The sequence below is a fragment of the Triticum aestivum genome, chromosome 4B (assembly GCF_018294505.1).
Source record: "Triticum aestivum cultivar Chinese Spring chromosome 4B, IWGSC CS RefSeq v2.1, whole genome shotgun sequence".
In the NCBI taxonomy this organism is placed as follows: Eukaryota; Viridiplantae; Streptophyta; class Magnoliopsida; order Poales; family Poaceae; genus Triticum; species Triticum aestivum.
The window spans coordinates 239,039,416-239,059,210 of record NC_057804.1 but is presented as its reverse complement, the minus strand read 5'-3'; the positions used below and the strand labels follow the sequence as shown (position 1 = coordinate 239,059,210).

At 47.7% G+C, this 19,795-nt stretch overlaps 1 protein-coding gene across 1 annotated transcript in view; it reads left to right on the top strand.

Annotated features, from left to right (window-relative positions):
- The window catches only part of LOC123091891 (protein HUA2-LIKE 2), a 38,924-nt gene extending 19,360 nt beyond the window's left edge, over positions 1 to 19,564 (top strand). The window contains exons 3-4 of the mRNA XM_044513512.1: positions 15,504 to 16,787; positions 18,752 to 19,564. Of these exons, the coding sequence (XP_044369447.1) occupies positions 15,504 to 16,787; positions 18,752 to 19,421 (1,954 nt within the window). The 3' untranslated portion in view covers positions 19,422 to 19,564. The remainder of the gene's footprint in view (positions 1 to 15,503; positions 16,788 to 18,751) is intronic.
- Positions 19,565 to 19,795: the final 231 nt, after the last annotated feature.

Sequence of the window (19,795 nt, the reverse complement as noted above, 5' to 3'; positions counted from 1 at the left end):
GTTAAGCTGGTGTGTGCAAGTTAGGTGTGTTTTCAACAAAAAGACCGTAGACGGAATTAGTCCTGATGGACTAAAGAAATCCGTTACTCGTGGGTAAAGAGTACACCCTCTGCAGAGATTAAACCTATTCGAATAGCCGTGTCCATAGTTAAGGATTACAGTCTGGGATGGGTCAAGTGTCGGTCTTAGTGTCGGTCTTCGGAGGAGAAAAATTGTTAAACCAGAACATGGATCGTGACTTGAGACTTATGATGATTATTATTTTTATTATGGACTAACACCTTTATATTAATTGAAATACCGAATATCCCTGGGATGGTTTTACCTCCTGGGCATTCACTGTGATTATTTATAAGCCCTTTATGTGGTGTCGCTCAGACGTCCGACTGTGGCATGCTTGTTATTTCTTTTAATAAGCCCTTTATGTGGTGTCGCTGAGACGCCCGACTATGGCATTTCTTTTATAAGCCCTTTATGTGGTGTCGCTGAGACGCTCGACTGTGGCATGCTTGTTATTTCTTTTATAAGCCCTTTATGTGGTGTCGCTGAGACGCCCGACTGTGACATTTCTTTTATAAGCCCTTTATGTGGTGTCGCTCAGACGCCCGATTGAGGCATTTCTCTTTATTTACTAACCTTTCGAGGCGTCGCTTCAGACACCCGATCGGTGCCTTTTATTATTAATATGTTATTGCATTTTCATAATTAACCTGCTTACATGCATCTGAGATTTATTTACCTTTTGTGACTGACGTCATGAGCATAAATATTTCGGAACATCGTTGTTATATTATACCCATGTTCATAATATTTGCGAGTACATTCAAAGTACTCACTGGCTTGTCCCTGGCTATCGTCTTGGCCAGATTTCTTGCACGGAGAGGAGCGACCTTGATGACAGCCCCGGAACCCACGCAATGGTGATAGCAGCCTCGCGAAGATAGGAGTTAACCTGGTCAGCTGTTCCCGTGGGAAATGGAGTCCCATAGATACTGATGATTCACAACCCGCTTCCGCCATCAACCTCTAGAAACCATTTGTTGTACTCACAGACCAGAATGGTCTTGTACTACATATTTTGTGTTTTGCTTGGAATTTTTGTGTCAAGTTGGTGCCTCATCAGCTAACAGTAATCCTGGGGCTGATGAGCACAAGGGCCATTTTCTGGGAATTAATACCTGGAAAACCGGTCGCGACACTCACCGGGGAGCCCATCTGCGCTGCCGCCGTCGTCCAGCCAGTGGGACGCCTGGATCCCGACCAGCACGCCCACCAGCCACCGTTGCTGCGCCTCCACCACCACCAGTCATGGCCATGGAAGAAGCGGACGCCCGCAGCCCACGCCGCCCTCGGCCCGCGCCGCCTGGGCCCAGATCTGGCCGTCCGTCGCCGCCGGAGCCCACCCGCACCACCGCTGCTACAGCCCCTTCATGCTGCCGCCCACAGCCCGCGTCTCTGCGGCCACACCCCGAGCCAATGTTGCGCCGCTGGAGCCCACCGCGCACCACCGCTACTACAGCCCCTTCACGCCGCCGCCCACAGCCCGCGTCTCCGCCGCCACGCCCCGAGCCAATGTTGCGCCGCCGCCCGACCAGGAGACATGCGCCCGCCGGGCCGAGCAAGGGAAGGAAAGTGCCCCGCCACCGCCAACACTGGCCGGGCTTTGCCCGCCAGTACGTCGAGGCGGCGGCGAGGGGAGGGAGAAGGAGGAGGGGGAGCTGGAGGCGGCGCTAGGGTCCCCCCTCCCGGCGCTCGCGGGAGCGTCGCGGACTACTACCAACATGTTCATTTTTTTCCCGAGAAAACGCAAAAGAATTTGCGTTTCACTATATCTAACAGGAAGATATTGGGGGTACAACCTCCAGAAAGGAGGGACACACACGCGTGCACACACACACACACACACACACACACACATGAGCGTCCTCGCCAATCGACTACAACTAGGTAAGGAGGTGCCCTTAACTAGACACGCAACAACATTAGGCCTCGCCCAGCCTTGCCTCCAGCCAAAAATGGCGAGGCACCGAGACTCGGAGCAACGGGCAGCATCACCGCATTGATTGCAACTCCAGGACTGCCCAGGCCAACGTACCTCGCACCCATGTGCCTAGAGAGTCGGCGGGTGAAAGGCAGAGTCCGACAAGGACTAAGTAGCATTCGTTGAGGGAGCGCTGGCAGTGGCATATGTTGCGACCTGCTCCATGTCTAGCAGTCTACGCCAGAGCAATGCATCACCATCCACCATCTGCCGCATCAAGTACTCCACTTGCAGCCAAAGCAACACCTTCAAGAGGGGAACGACGTTGAGACGCCGCCGCTCCCAGTCCAGAGGTGGTCGGACCTAGGATTTCTCCCGGTGCTCGAGGAGGAGGTCTGGTGTCACGCCTAATATGCGATCTTATCCTAGAGGAGCTCGAAGGTTCCACCAAGGATGGAAGCGCATATTGAAGACGCTTTGCAATGTGGATACCATTACATCGTACCATGTACATAATAGATGGGGATACATACAAAGGCATACAATTGCAACATGAATACATCAAACAGAAGAGCAACATCCGACTACGGATGAAAACAAACAAACAAAAAAAAGCCCAGGCTGCCGACCTGGAACCTATCCCAAGATCGACGAAGAAGAAGCAGAAGAGGAACTCCAAAAGCAAGCAAGCATCGCTCTCAAGTCAAATCATCGCATTACCTGTATTTGCAACTGTTGTTGTAGTAATCTGTGAGCCACGAGGACTCAGCAATCCCATTACCATGGGTATCAAGACTAGCAATGTTTAATGGGTATGGAATGGATAAGTGGTGAGGTTGCAGCAAGCACTAAGCATTGTATGGTGGCTAACTTATGAGTACAAGAATAAGAAAAGTAACTACGCATAACGGTCGCAATCTAGTAATGATCAATAAGTGATCCTACTTATGAGTCAATCATAACCCCACGTGTTCTTTTTTCGAACTCCATCGAAAAGAGACGGTCACGGTTACGCACGCAGTTGGTGCATTTTAATTTGGGTTAGTGTCAAGTTCTCTACAAGCGGATATTATAAATTTCCACGTCACCACATAATCACGGGCATGGTTTCCGAAAAGATTTAACCCTGCAGGGGTGTCCCAACTTAGTCCATCATAAACTCTCATGATCCGCGGAGGAAAAACCTCCATCTCGGGACAACCCGATCAAGCTCGGAATCCCGGTGCACAAGACATTTCGACAATGGTAAAACAAGTCCAGCAAGACCTCCCGACGTGTCGACAAATCCCGATAGAAGCCGCGTATCTCGTTCTTAGGACACGGCAGATGAGCTAAGCGTACAACAACTGAGACCCGAGTTTCCCCAGGGGAAGCCGCACATGACTCTATTTTGGACCAACACCATTGGCACTGTCCTACCTGTATTATGTTGAATAACGAACCTCGGGTAGCGCTAACTCTCTATGCGTCAAATTTATTATCATGTTTATTATGTTGGGCAAAAATTTAAACCAATGTTGGGCCTTGCTGGAAGAGTTTTATTCAAAGTGAACTGTTAGGGGGCCCATAAATCAAGGAACATAACACCGGTATGACGGAAACTAGGGCGGCAAGAGTGGAACAAAACACTAGGCAAAAGGTTGATCCTTCCACCCTTTACCAAGTATGTAGATGCATTAATTAAATAAGAGATGTTGTGATATCCCATGATATCCATATCCCGACATGGAACAACCTCTAGCAACGCTATAAGACGGGTTGAGCGAAACGGTAACATAGACAAACAACGGTTTGCTGGGATGGTGGAAGGTTAGAGGCTGTTTCATGGCAATTTGGGAGGCTTGACTAACAAGTGGTAGGTAGCGCGACATAGCGATAGCATTGAGACAACTAGCAAGCAAAGGTAATTTTCATATTGCCTGAAATCCCGCTTGGAAGAAGATCGAGTCCATGAAGAAGACGGACCAACATAGTCGAACACATCCTCACAATCGCAACGTAACAGGGAAATATCGAGAAGAAGCACAACCGGAAAGAAGCAAACAACACGGTAAATGACCAAGCATAAACATGGCATGATGCACAACCAAGTATGATGCATGTCCGGTTTAATGTTGTTACTCATGGCAAGTGATGATGCATGAAAGAACCCCACATCAAAGCAAGTTTAAATGAGGCCGGAAATAACACATAACAATTCCAAAAGTTCCCCATATGCAAATTTTGAATTTGGAACAGATCTAAATTAAACATAATGTTGAAGTTGTTAAACAACAAGCTAAAGTGCACCATGATGATCTACACGTTGTTCTAGTCAAGTTACATATGTAGATCATTTAATTCGGAGCTACGGTCTAGAAGTATGAGCTAAACAAGTTCAACATGGCATTGATGCAAATGCAAGCAAAACACAATCAAAAACACTGCAAAACATGGATGCTACATGACATTATGAAACTACATGCAAATCTAAGCAAGTTTCATATTGGACATGATCAAAACGGAGCAACGGTTCACACATACACAAGGCAAGTTTAAATAACAATCTGCCCAAAATAGCATGATGCCTACTTGGGATGCACATAACAGCAAGCATAGCAATTTTACTATTTATGAAATTGACATGAGCATACAGAAGACATGGCAATCTCCAACTTACTCCATTGGCACAAATTCATATGATGCATAGATTAATTACTATGATCTTTGCAAAATGGAACATGTTGTTAACAGATTAACAGTGTACAGAAGACATGGCAATCTCCAACTTACTCCATTGGCACAAATTCATGTGATGCATAGATTAATTACTATGATATTTGCAAAATGGAACATGTTGTTAACAGATTGACAGTTTTATCATGATGGCAACTTGAGAACAAGAAAGAGACATGCTACAGCAACTTTACATGGCAACCAAGGGCATGGCATAAAAGTACACATAACATAGAGCAAATCACACAAAGGAATCATATGCATATGAGCAATGGATGAGTGGCAAACATCATGGCAAGTTTGAAAGTTTTAACAGTTTTCTATAATCAGCAGCAATTAACATCAGGATGCACTTCTGCAATGAAGATTATGACATGTAGATGCACTCTAGTATGCATGCAAATGCCACTATCATGTAGAGCATAGAGAGTAGATCAACTTTCATATATAAATCATCTTTATCGGACAAACATGCATAAAGTTACAGCAAGTTCAAAATGCATATATGATGTTAAAAACTGGGGACTCGGTGAAAATAGACCTTGCGGGAAACTGGACGGGACGGGCGGATCCAGCGGATCTGTTTGATTCGCAGGTGAGGCTGATCCAGGACGGGATGGGACGGAGTGGTCCAGGTCGGGGGAAGCTCTATCCCTCATACAGAATGGCGACAACGGAAGTCAATGGGGACGGTCGGGAGGCATGGGACTCCGGCAGGCGTCGGGGAGACCGGGAATGGGCAGATCCAGTCGTGGGTGGCCGGATCCAGGCAAGGGCGGCGGACGAAGCTTGGGGCTACGTTGTTGCCGACGGAGCTTGGGGCGGCCATCCATGGCGTCCTGGTACATAGAAGAGAGAGAGGGCACTGTGTGTGTGAGAGAGAGAAGTACGGGAAGGAAGGGAGAGACGGGGAGAAGAGGGCGGCGGTCCTGGAGTCGCCGGTGGGCAAGGTCTGGCGAGGGCTTCGGGAGGCGCGGTCTGACAGGAGGAGCTCGGGGATCTCCCGATCCAGATTGGAGACGACGGCGGATTTGGGCCCGGTTCTGCTCGGGCCGGGCCGGCGATGGGCTCTGCAGGCTGCGGCGTAGTGGGGAGCGAGGCAAGGTGATGTGGCGCAACAGGAGTGGTGGAGGGCGGCTGCTGGGTGGCGGCTCGGCTAGCGGCTGAGCGACAAGTGGCGGCGGTGGCTGGCGGCGCTGAATCCGTGGAAGGAGGCTAGGGGGTAGGGTTTCCTAAAATGGAGGTGGGGGTTTCCTTTTATAGCTAGGGTTAGGGTTTGAGGGAGTTTTGGGGGTCTTTTCGGACATCGGATCGCGATCGAACGACTACGGTCGCAAGAGGGGGTAGGTTGTGCTAGTGGGCTATGTAGAGGGGGGGTGGTGTGGGCTGAGAAGCAAGGGAGGATGGCAGCCCGGCACGGCTTTCGGATGCTAAAAACGTTCGGCGAATAAACCGGCTATAGTGCCGCTATAGTTATCCGTTGGGGTATCAAACGGACTCCGAATGCGACGAAATTTGGCAGGCGGTCTACCTACAATATAACAAGACTGCACGCCAACTTCCACCCCATTCCGAGAACTTTTTATCCCATTTATAGAACAATATTTCGGAGATGCCACGGGCGCGTGCGTGTGTGGTTAGACTTAGAACAGACAATGAAGAGGACGGGGAGAACCCAATAACTACGGGCGGATGCAAGTTTGAAAAGAATGACGGCATGAGTGCCGATGTAATGCGAATGACGTGATGATGAATGCAACAAACAAATGAAACACACAGCGACAAAAGAATGGAAGGGAACTGGAGTGCCGGTCTCGGGTTGTCACATCCGCTCAGGGTCATGCCAGCGCCTCCAAGGAGGTGATGGCACCCTCGGGCGACGCCGTTGACACCGCAGGCTGTCGCCACGTGGGGATTTCGCCCCGACCCATGAGCAAAGACCTCAGATGTAGTGGCAGACCGGACATGGGGAAAAACGTTGGAAAAGACTGACGCACATGGAGGAGGGAAGCCTAGGAACATTGAGGTCACGGGAGTGGGCACCTGCCAGTATAGCACCAGCAGGCCGGCCACCGCCGGGAGCGCGTCTAGCCGGCGACAACAGTCACCTGCAACACGCCGCCACCACGCCCGGCCCTCAGCCTCCGCCGCCACGATCCACTGGGCACAACATAGCAGTAACCGTCAGGGTTGCCGCGCGCTTGCTCACCAACCCAGCGGCATCAACCGACGGCGGCCGGGAGAGGTGGGAGGAGGGAGAAGGGTGGGTGGGGGCAAAGTCGTTGTCATGGACCAGGGCAATCCCGCGCCCACAACTTTGCCGCTCGTTGTAGTGGCCATCTGCCTCCATAGGAGCGCCCCTGCCCATGTGTTCCACGCCATCTCGACCTCCCCTGCGCGCAGACAGCCGCCCGCCGCGCCACTGCGCGCTCCCACCATACAACGCGCAAGCACACCGGCACCTCCGGCGGCGGCGAGGGGAGGGAGGGGGTCTTGGGTGCGGCTAGGGTTTCGCCACTAGGATCGACATGGGGGCTCCAAGTGTGTAATAGTCTCTCTTTCTATGCAACTACCAACATGTTCAGTTGAAATTGTCATATGGAGTTTTACAACCAATAATACATTGGTGTACAAGCCAAGGAAATAACCTGCTCCTCGACCTTTAGGAGCAGAATAATTCCTTAATTGTCCCTTTCTTAAAATGTGCTCTCCCTGTTTGGCTTAAAATTTCGAAGAAGTTGCAATGTTGGAATTTTATCTGGCAAAACACCATATGAGTAAGACTCGTGAAAACTCTCGAGTTCATATGGATTAGGGAAGGCATAGGTTCAACCCATAAGGGCATCTTAGGGACATATACCACAAACTTCAAGAGTAAATAACACAAGCTCGAAAGCCGAGCATGGTTAGCCAAATCTGAGAAAACAATTTACCAAAGGCATTATATATTGGGGGAAGAACTCACAAGGTGATTGAATATGAAGGACATTGTCGGGTAATAAACCAACATTGGATCTGGTGATCCACAATGGAGCTGAGGTGAGTATCGGTGCTCAATCAAAGGAAGAAAGAATGCAAAGGCATCGGATTATAGAAATATCAGGATAATTCCAAAGCTTAAATACAAAAGAATTATGATTTATGAATCAAGGGATCAGAAGCAAACACTCTGATTAAGGATGGAAAAATTGAATAGACTTAGGGGTACAATCGACGGTAATTTGATTGGTCGAGAACCAGCTCATGTCCAGAGTGACGTCTGAGCCAAAGGGACGAATTCTAATTTCGAATGATGATTGCGACCATTCACAAACATATCGAATCAAAGGCTCAAAATGACGATGACAACGGATACTAATGAATATTGCTAGACATATGGAAAGTAACCATAATGCAAATAGACAAGTATTTGCAGAGCGATAGCTGGCATAGGGTTACCGGAAGATCAAATCCCGCGCTAGGAAGGGCAACCGACCGCCTCGGCTGCAGCGGATCCGCGCGCGCTGAGGCCGTGTAGTGGCGGGCCCGGGCCTTCGGCGGCGTCCCGTCGCGCGCGTGGGCTGGCAGGCCGGCCTGGCCCGTTGGCAACGTGTGGTGCTCGGGCAACAGGCAGCGGGCGCGCCACCCGGCGGCGTCTCTCCGTCGCCCGCCACGACGATTCAAATTCAACAGGCGGTCGCCTTCGCCGCGGCCGGCTCCTGGCACGCGGCTTCTCCCGGCCGGACGAGACAAAGGTGTAGGATCTCTCAGAGGGGGAAACTGCTGAGGCACTCCGGCTGCGATCCATGGCTCCTCACCAGCTTCGGGGACTACTGTCGGGGGGATAGACCCCGGGTAGCCTCATCCACACCCAAAGATGTTTCAAGACATCGGGGCCAGCTAAGCCCCTCGTGCCGACTGGTCACACGGCCGGCTTCCAGAAGACGACGCGCTCCAAGAAGGCGGCTTGGGTACGGGCCGGCCTCCAGCAGCCGGCCCGTCCTCTCCCTTGGAGCCTGCACTCAACCACTACGACAAGACGGAGCGTAGCAACAGTGCCACCTGCTCCCCCCGAATCTCGGAAGGGCATGGCTACAGTCTGCGTTGACCAGGCGGCCACCAACCCGCCTGACGGAGCACTGTAGCCATACGACCTCTGACATGGCCCTGTCAGCAAGGACGGTGCTATAGCGAAAGGCAATCAGCGTGGCCCGCAGGCGGCGGGCCCTACCTGTCGGTTGGATTCTCGGCAGTCGGCGATGTCACGCCCAATATGTGACCCTATCCAAAAGTAACTCGAAGGTCCCACCAAGGATAGACCCGCATATTGAAACGCTTTTGCAAGGTGGATATCATTACATCAACATTTACATAATAGATGGGGATACATACAAGAGGCATACAATGCCACACGAATACAACATCACAATACATAAGAGCATCATCCGATTACGGATGAAACACAAACAGAAACTCAAACGACATCCACCCTGCTAACCCAGGCTGCCGACCTGGAACCTATCCCCTGATCGAAGAAGCAGAAGAAGAACTCAACGCAAGCAAGCATCGCTCTCGCGTCATGATCATCGCAAAACCTGTACCTGCAACTGTTGTTGTAGTAATCTGTGAGCCACGAGAACTCAGCAATCCCATTACCATGGGTATCAAGACTAGCAAAACTTAAAGGGAAAGGAAGGGGTAAAGTGGTGAGGTTGCAGCAGCGACTAAGCATATATGGTGGCTAACATACGCAAATAAGAGCGAGAAGAGAGCAAAAGGAACGGTCGTGAAGCTAGCAATGATCAAGAAGTGATTGTGAACTCCTACTTACGTCAATCATAACCCAGAAACCGTGTTCACTTCCCGGACTCCGCCAAAAAGAGACCATCACGGCTACACACGCGGTTGATGCGTTTTAAATCGGATCTGGTGTCAAGTTATCTACAACCGGACATTAACAAATTCCCATCTGCCTATAACCGCAGGCACGGCTTTCGAAAGATTATACCCTGCAGGGGTGTCCCAACTTAGCCCATGATAAGCTCTCGCGATCAACAAAGGATATACCTTCTCCCAGGAAGACCCGATCAGACTCGGTATCCCGGTTTACAAGACATTTCGACAATGGTAAAACAAGACCAGCAAAGCCTCCTGGATGTGCCGACAAATCCCGATAGGAGCTGCACATATCTCGTTCTCAGGGCACACCGGATTGTCCAAACTTCCGGTAGGCCAGCCCAGAGTTGCCCCTGGTGGCCACCAGCGGCTGACAGGTTGGACCAACACTCACGACGAGCACTGGCCCGGGGGGATAATATAAAGATGACCCTCGAGAGCGCGACTCCCAAGGGAAAAAGGGCTAGGTGAGGCAAATGGTAAAACCAAGGTTGGGCCTTGCTGGAGGAGTTTTATTCAAAGCGAACTGTCAAGGGGGTCCCATAAATCACCCGACCGCGTAAGGAACGCAAAATCCAGGAACATAACACCGGTATGATGGAAACTAGGGCGGCAAGAGTGGAACAAAACACCAGGCAAAAGGCCGAGTCTTCCACCCTTTACCAAGTATATAGATGCATTAATAATATAAGAGATATTGTGATATCCCAACAAAAACCTGTCCACCATGGAGCAATCTTCAACTTCACCTGCAACTAGCAACGCTATAAGAGGGCTGAGCAAAGCGGTAACATAGCCAAACAACGGTTTGCATAGGAAAGGTGTCAAAGGTTAGAGGTTCATGGCAATATGGGAGGCTTGATAAACAGGTGATAGGTAGCGCAACAAAGCGATAGAACGAAGCAACTAGCATAGCAATGATAGTAGTGAGATCCAGGGTAGCGGTCATCTTGCCTGAAATCCCGCAAGGAAGAAGAACAAGTTCATGAAGAAGATGATGCCACGAAGACGAACCAAGCGTAGACGAGCGAATCCTCACGATCGCAACAAAACAGGAACTATCGAGAAGAAACACACAACATAGTAAACACACCACACAAGAACAAGCCATGATGCACAACAAGCATGATGCATGACAAGGCTCCATGAAGCTACTCATGGCAAGAGATGATGCATACAAGAGCAACACATCAAAACAAGTTTAAATGAGGTTGGGAACAACATATAACAATTCCGGTAAGTCCTCATATGCATATTTCGAAATTGGTCCAGATCTGAACAAACATTAAGTTCAAGTTGTTAAACAGCAAGTTAAGTTGCACCAAGATGATCTACACGAAATTCTAGTCAAGTTACATATAAAGTTCGTTTAATTCGGAGCTGCGGCCTAGAAGATATGAGCAAAACAAGTTAAACATGGCATTGATGCGAAATGCACCCAAACATCAAGCAAACACCTCAAAACAAGGATGCAACATGATAATATGAAACTACATGCAAAATCAAGCAAGTTTCATATAGAGCACACTCAAAACGGAGCAACGGTTCAACACACACACACTATACAAGTTATAGCAAGAATCTGTCCAAAACAGCAACTAGGCATATTGCAAGCACCAAAACCACATGCTACAGCATCTCAACATGGTAACAAAAGGCATGGACATGATGTACAGGTGAAGCATAACGAAACATGAACACTGAGCTATCTCCAAAAATCACTAGAACATGCTCAAACACACATGGCAAGATTGCAAAGAATAACAGTTCAGACTTTGCAGAAAATAACATCAGGTTGCAATGTTCAGAGCTATCAAACAACATGTTACAGGAACTTATCATGACAAACAAAGGCATGGTATGAATCTACTAATCCCATAGATCAAAAGTCCTTTACTGACCATGAGCCAAAAAGGAACAGAAAATATGATGGCACCCACGTAAACATAGCAAGTTATATTACAGATTCAAACATGGCAGAAACAGAAATATGAAGGCATGTTCGTGAGCTCGATGCACTCACTACAGAGCATTTCATGATAAACTAAGCATACATCCATCAAGAAGACATGGCATAGAAGCTATACATGGCAAGAACAACATCATAGCATACACGGATCAACAACAACAACTTTGGCAAAATTGAATAACATGTAAACAATCTGCCAGGAAACATTTTGAAGCAAAAGTAGAGCACGAAAATGACATGCTAGACTACTCCATAATTGCAACCATGGGCATGGATGGATAGAGCATAACCATATGTTCAAAACATCCTTACTGAAGTATCTCAAAATATGCATGGATCTCTCTGTAGCATCAAGTTTACATGGCATCAAAATAACAGCAGAACAGGGACTGAAATCAACAACATCACGAGGCCTAGTTTGCATGCTTGTGCTAGTCACCACATAGATCACAAAAATAAATGGTAAGCACCTCTATAAAGAAGACATAGTATAGATCAAAACACATGTAGACATCAACCTCATAGGATGCACGCATCAAACATGGAAAAATTGACAAAAGAGCAAGTTCTGTTAACAGACAGCAGACAACATCATGAAGCACTCTTGCAACGAAGATTCAGGCGTCAAGATGAGCTCAAATGAACATGATGCAATGGAATGAAATGAAGTACTCGTTGAGGCGAACAATTTGACATATTACACGCACAAAACGGAGCAGTATGCATGGAGATACAGCAGGTCAAAGTATGCACCAGAGTGCAGTAATTTAAGGACTTAGCAGAAAATATCACCTCGCGGGAAAAGTTGGACGGGGAGATCCCAGGACGGAGCGGAGCTGGATGGGGCACGACGTTTGGTTCGGGACCCCGGTGGATCTCGTCCCACCTGGACGGATCTGACCGGACCCGAACTCCGGCGAGGGCGGCAGGCTTCCGGCGAGGGCGACGTAGGGAGGAGGCCGGCGAGGCGCGCGGTGGCGGGGCGAGGTCCGGCGGGATGGGGCACGGGCTCGCGCGGCGAAGGAGCAGAGCTCCAACGGGGCACCATCGAGGGCAGAGAAGGGCTGCGCCGGCGGGATCCGCGGCGGAGGCGAGCGCCGGCGAGGGCGCTCCGGCGGGGAGCTCCGGGCGGCGCGGTGGAGGCGGGGATCCGCGGCGGAGGCGCGCAGGGGCTCGGTAGGGAGGCGCGCCGGCGGGCGGCGCGGGGGAAGATTTGCTAGGGTTGGACTGCGAAAAATCCGAAGGGGAACACATATTTATAGGTAGAGGGAGTTAGGAGAGTCCAAATGAGGAGCGGTTTCGCCCACACGATCGTGATCGAACGACCGAGAGCATGAGGGGAGTTTGCTGGGTTTTGGGCCATTTTGGAAGGGTTGTTGGGCTGCACACAAAAGAGGCCTTACGGTTACCCGGTTAACCTTGGAGTATCAAACGACTTCCAAATGGCACGAAACTTGACAGGCGGTCTACCGGTGCTATACCAAGGCCGCTTGACAAACCTCGGGCCATTCCGAGAAAGTTCAACACCCACTCACGAAGAGAGGCGAGAAGGGGACGCCGGATAGTGAAACGGACAACGGGAAAAATGCTCGGATGCATGAGATGAACACGTATGCAAAATGAAATGCACATGATGACATGATAAAATGCAACACGCAAGCAAATGACATGGCAACGACGGCGAATAACTGGCAGACACCTGGCGCATCGAATCCGGGGCGTTACAGGCGAGGCCCTCCAGAGGCGGGCCCCAGTAGCCGGCGGAGAACCCGGCGACCCTAGACACTGACCACCCGGCCCCAGGCCTTGTAGCTTTACCACTGTACCCCGGGGGGTCGGCCTATAAGACCCCCCGGGCTCACCCATGCAAAGATTCACCATCCACTCCATTCCACACACCATAGCTAGGAGAAGCAAGGGAGAGCCCTGCCCTTCTTCCCCCTCTAGCAACACAGCTAAGGAGCAACCTTGTACACTCTTGATCGTAGTCATCATAGCAGGAGTAGGGGTGTTATCTCTCCGGAGAGCCCCGAACCTGGGTACGTCTCGTGTGCTACCAAGCTCATGCTCACTCTCGCTTCCAGAACCCGACGACGTCCTCATGGCTCCACCCCCGATAAGCCACCCCCTGGCATCTGACGTGAGATTACCACGACACCGGATGCAAGAAAATGCAGGCGCCGGCTGTGCCTTCGTGCTGAAGGGCGGGACGGTGACTGGTACTTGATTTCAGAAGGCAACAGTTCCAGGGCCCATTTGGCAATTCGTCCGGCCGCATCCTTGATATTATTGATGATTTTGGACAAGGGTACTTGGCTTACCATCGTAATGGGGCAGGCCTGGAAATAATGCTGCAGTTTCCGGGATGCCATGAACACGGCGAAAGTAATCTCGTGATAATGCGGGTATCGGATTTTGCATGGAGAAAGCACCTTGGAAACGTAGTAAACTGGCCGCTGGACTTTATAAGCACGAGCATCCTCCTCGCATTCGACCACCATGACTGCACTTACTGCACTCACCACCTGGTTGGTGGTTTATATATACAACAACATCAGCTTGCCGTCCGGGGGTGCTGCGAGAGTTGGGTTGGTCACTGGCAATTGCTTGATCTCTTCCTGGGCTGCTTTTGCCTCGTCGGTCTAGACGAACACCTTTGTTTTCTTCGGGAGCCGGTACAGAGGGAGCGCCTTCTCTCTGATCCGGGATATAAATCGGCTCAGAGAGGCGACGCAGCCGGCCAGCTTCTGAACGTCCTTAGCTCGGTCGGCGTGCTCAACGTGGAGAGCGCCGTGATCTTCTCTGGGTTGGCCTCTATTCCTCGCTGGGAGACTATGAATCCCAGGAGCTTTCCGGATGGTACGCCAAAGGCACACTTGTTGGAACTAAATAATTTTCTCTAACGGGCTAAGGTATGAGATCCACGCCTCTGACAGAATGGAGTCTGACATGTGGGTTTGTCACATATGGGAGTAGAGGACCCAATTGCACATAATAGATTTCTTTGAAGCTAATTTCAATCTCTCAGTATTTTGAAACAAACGAGTTGTGCGTAACATATGACTTCTAAATGTGATGATAGATGTTGTGTACCAGTAACTACAAAATAGGTGCCATATTAGAATATGCACAGTCAAAACTTTTGAACATATCATTTAGATGCTAATATGTAATACTTAGACTGACACATAATAATATTACAGATTTGTCATCCAAAGTAACAATATTACATTAAAAAATTAAAACAAAATATCTAGTGCAAAGGATGTTGATGGAACATAACTATAATAAAATAGTGATAAACATAGAGCAAGATTTAGATAATACCTTCATACCCAAGGCACCTTTTGGGTGTTGGAATATACTCTTGGTAAGTGTCACTAGATGAAGTGAGATGCGAAGCAGGTAGCTTTCATACAATTGACCCAGTATGCTGGGGAACTAGTGGTCGGGGCGCACCATTGCGTGCTTCCTGAGATGAAGCTGTGCGCTCGTTTCTGCTGCCCACGTGGGTCCTCACCTCCATCTAACAAAAAAGCACCCATGTCCATAAAAAAAGCAAACCTTTCCTCAACTCCATGTAAAAAATCATTATAAAAAAACCCTCATCTCCATCCTAATTTTTTTCCTCACCTCAGCCAACCAGCGAGTGCCACGTGGCATAACCCATCGCTTGCCCAGTCTTTCCCCCTTAATGGGTTTAATTGCAGCATAATTACAAAAATGGGAAATGCAGTACTGAAGGCAGCTTCAGTAACATACCAAGTCTTTTACTTAAGCTTACTATATAGGACAATACTGTTTTTCACATGTAACAGTTATGAGGGGGTCCTTTTGTATTGAGTTTTGACCCAGCAGGGCAAGGTGTGCAGAGAACATGTGTTAGGGAACTGAATTACCATAACTACGACATGACACCTGTTTTCTCTTTGAATGTCTGACCTCTCGTTCTTTCTACTGTAGTGCTTTCTGCAACTATGCAGAACTGGAGGCGTTCACTGAGGAGAAAAGGAGGTCTTTACTTGCTAAGCGACATGGCAAAGGGGCTGATTTTGTAAGAGCAGTTGATGAGATAATTGATGTTTACGATTCTTTGAAGGAAGATAGTAACAAGCTTGATCTTACTGCCGATGAAGTGATACCAGGTGAAGAAAATCTTGGTGATAGTAATAGCAGATTGGATACTAAAGATCTAGCTAAGAGCTCTAACATGTCTAGTGATAAAAAATTAGAAGACCATTCAGTCACTGCAAGAGATCGCGACTTGGTCACTGCTGATGCGCCTTCTGTCACTTTAGTCGGGAGTGAGCGATGCGTTGTAAATTCTGCTCCTGATGGGCCTACTGAAAACATATCCATGCTTGACGAGATGAGGAATATCCCTTTGTCTGCTAGTTCATTTTCGAAAAAAAAATTAAGGGATGCATACGCTCAGAACAGCTACGCACGGAGCAGGGCTCCAGCTTTGCGGATGTCGAGAAGTTCATTGAGTGTTGTAAACAGAAAAGTTCAGGGTTCTTGTAAGCTTTTGGGTGAAACCAGTTTGGCTTCTGTTGATTTGGTTTCTGATGACAATAAGGAAGATTTGACTGTTCTTAAATACCCAGAGCATGACAAAGCGAACTCAGGCGCCCTTTCTATGCTGGATGAGGTTTGTGTGCATTCAAGTGTAGGCATCTTCAATCAACCTGGAACTCCTGGGGCTAGTGACTGCAATAAAAATTTGTCTTCTACTGCTAAGGTAGATAATACCTGTGACAGCGAAGCATCTCAAAATGGAGCTTCAGCGCTAAAATTAAAATCAAATGGTGCATCAAGTTTTCCCATGCAGTCAACAGTAATTTTCAAGAGAAAAAGGAAGCCAAATAGAAATTGGGTTCCTCATGCTACAGATTGTATGACACCCAATAAAGGCGAGGAATTCGAGGTTGAGTTGAGTGGAAGACTCACAGATTCTCCAAATTCGAAGAATGAATTTAATAAGTCAGACGGAGATGAACACTTGCCGTTGGTCAAAAGAGCAAGGGTTCGAATGGGAAGGCCTCAGTCAGTGGCTTCACCAAAGACAGTTGGCCAGATTGATGTTGCTAATAATAGATCAGGGCTTGCTGCACCTGCTGACCACTCTGTTATGCATATTAGCAATGCTTCTTCAGCTGATCAGTCATCCATATTAAACGTGCCTGTCCTGCTAGGGGATGGTCACTCTGTCTGGAAGAATAAAGAATACCAACCAAGTGGTTTAACATTATTTCCAAACACACAAGGGGCTACGGCAAGGAGACCCTATGTCACCGATCCTGTTTAACATAGTGGCTGATATGCTGACTATTTTAATAGGTCGGGCAAAGGATGCAGGACAGGTAGGTGGCCTGGTTCCACATCTAGTAGACGGCGGGATATCCACTCTTCAATATGCTGATGATACTATCATATTTATGGAGCATGATATGGCGAAAGCAAGGAACATGAAGCTGCTGCTTTGCTTATTTGAACAATTGTCTGGGCTTAAAATCAACTTCCACAAGAGCGAATTGTTTTGCTTTGGAAGAGCAAATGATGACCGGGACTCGTATCAACAATTGTTCGGATGTGAATTGGGTTCTTTACCATTTACGTATTTAGGTATACCCATTCATCATCGTAAGCTAACTAATATTGAGTGGAAATGTATTGAGGATCGTTTTGAAAAGAAACTGAGCTGTTGGAAAGGAAAGCTCATGTCATATGGAGGTCGATTAATTCTGATTAATTCGGTCCTTACTAGTATGCCTATGTTTCTGTTATCCTTTTTCTTGGTTCCGGTCGGAGTTAGGAAAAGGTTAGATTTCTATCGATCTCGATTCTTTTGGCAAATTGATGAGCTTAAACGGAAGTATAGACTTGTGAAGTGGGATATTATCTGCAGACCTAAGGACCAAGGTGGCCTAGGTATTGAAAATCTGGAAATCAAAAATATATGTCTCCTTAGCAAGTGGCTTTTTAAGTTGCCATCTGAGACGGAGGCCACTTGGGCACAGATTTTACGCAATAAGTATCTCTTTGCTAAAACCTTGGCTCAGGTGACTGTGAGACCTTCCGACTCGCCCTTTTGGAAGGGTTTGATGAGAGTTAAACAAATTTTTTTCAACAAGACTAAATTTATTGTTGGGAATGGTACCACGACGAGGTTTTGGGAGGATACGTGGCTTGGGGAGACCCCACTAGCACTTCAATATCCTTCTTTGTATAACATAGTCCAACGTAGAGGTGCCTATGTTGCTACTGTTTTACAATTTGTTCCCCTCAATATCAACTTTAGGCGGACGCTTGTTGGAAATCGTTGGGAGGCCTGGCTCCATCTGGTTCGTCGTTTAATGGATGTCCGGTTGTCTTCTCACCCTGATCAGCAGCATTGGAAACTTACTAAGAACGGTGTGTTCTCGGTCAAATCAATGTATCAGGATGTCATTAACTCTACTGTCATCCCTACCTCCTTACATGTTTGGCAAGTTAAGGTACCCTTACGTATTAAAGTGTTTATGTGGTTTGTGCATAAACAAGTCATTCTGACTAAGGATAACCTTACAAAACGTAATTGGGTAGGTCCGTCTCGATGTAGCTTCTGTGATCATTCTGAAAACATCAAACACCTCTTTCTCGATTGCCCGTTGGCTAAGATTCTGTGGCGGTCGGTTCATATTGCTTTTAATATTAGTCAGCCCACCTCTATTAGTATGTTATTTGGAACATGGCTAGATGGGGTGGATTCTGACATTGCAAGACACATTCGGGTTGGCGTTTGTGCACTTTTGTGGGCAATATGGAATTGCAGAAATGACTTAGTCTTTAACCGATCAACAAACATTCACTTTTTGTAGGTTATCTTCAGGGCCACGGCGTTCATCCGTATGTGGTCGCTACTCACTCCGACGGAGGCCAGGGAGCGTTTGGTTACTGCGTCTACCCGATGGGAGATGGTAGCTCGGGATATTTTCAACCGGTTTGGATGGCGGTCATGTAATAGGATAGACATGTAGTGATCCTATTGTTTTTGCCAGCCGGTTGTGGCTTTGGGCTTTTCTTATTTACAGATTTTGTTATAGTTTGTACTATGACCTTTCGGTACTATGCTACTGGTTTATCCTTTTAATAATATGAGCCGTATGCATCTTTCTGATGCAGAGGCTGGGGCACGTCCCCTTTTCCAAAAAAAAAAAAAGTGGTTTAACATTGGATGTGGAAGCTGCTTTGCCACCATCAAAACGCCTCCATCGTGCTTTAGAAGCTATGTATGCTAATGTTGTGGAAACTATTAGTAGTCTTCCTGAAGAGAGAGGATCAAAGCAGTTGATTCTAAATGGTTGTGTGTCTGCAGAAAACAGCCATTCTAGTAAATCGGCAGACACAGTAGTCACAAGCCCTAACAGATCTGGAATAATTGAAAGCCTTGGATCATCAGGCATGCAATTAATGCATAGCTCAACAGGCCAAACACACACCTCAGGATCAATTTTACAGAATAAAAATGTAGTTGTTTCCATGAAACTGAATGAGCCTGCCCTTGATGTGACACAGACCATAGCTGTACATGACCGGTTATCATCTTCTCGGAAACCTAGCTGTAATGATGTCTCCAAGCTAATCAGCTACATTAGTGATACAAAACCAATCGGCTGCCCTGCTTCTGATGTTAATAGGAGTGATGACAGATGCGGCGAGCCAGTTGACCAACCAAAGTCTCTTCTCTCTGATAATAATGTGGACAGTGATTCAGTATCATGTGGTGATACTGTTTTAGCATCAGCAATCAATATTTGTGATACCACAAGCACCTCTTCATTTGCTACCAAGTCTTCTAGTATACAGTCTGATGCAGATACCCGAACATTTGAAGTGTAAGCTCTATCTTTCATGTCAAAGTAAATCTTTGCTTTTGTATGTACAATTATTTGTGTACACTGATATGTTCCATATCTTCATGACTTCATGTCAGCCATATTTCTCCAACAAATTTACGGCACCTGCTATTTCTTTTATGGTCATGTTTTGGTGGAATCTTGTGTTACAATTGTTTTTTACTTGTGTAGAATGATGTTACCATGTAATGCATAGTTGTTTCACCTGAAGTATACTATTGAAGCTGTATGTTTAGATAGACATTGATTACATTAACTATTTAAAAGAAGGGTGGTATGGCTTGAAATATGCAATTCATCCATCTTAGGCATATCTATAATAATACACAAACTGTTGGCGTCAAGGATAATATGTGC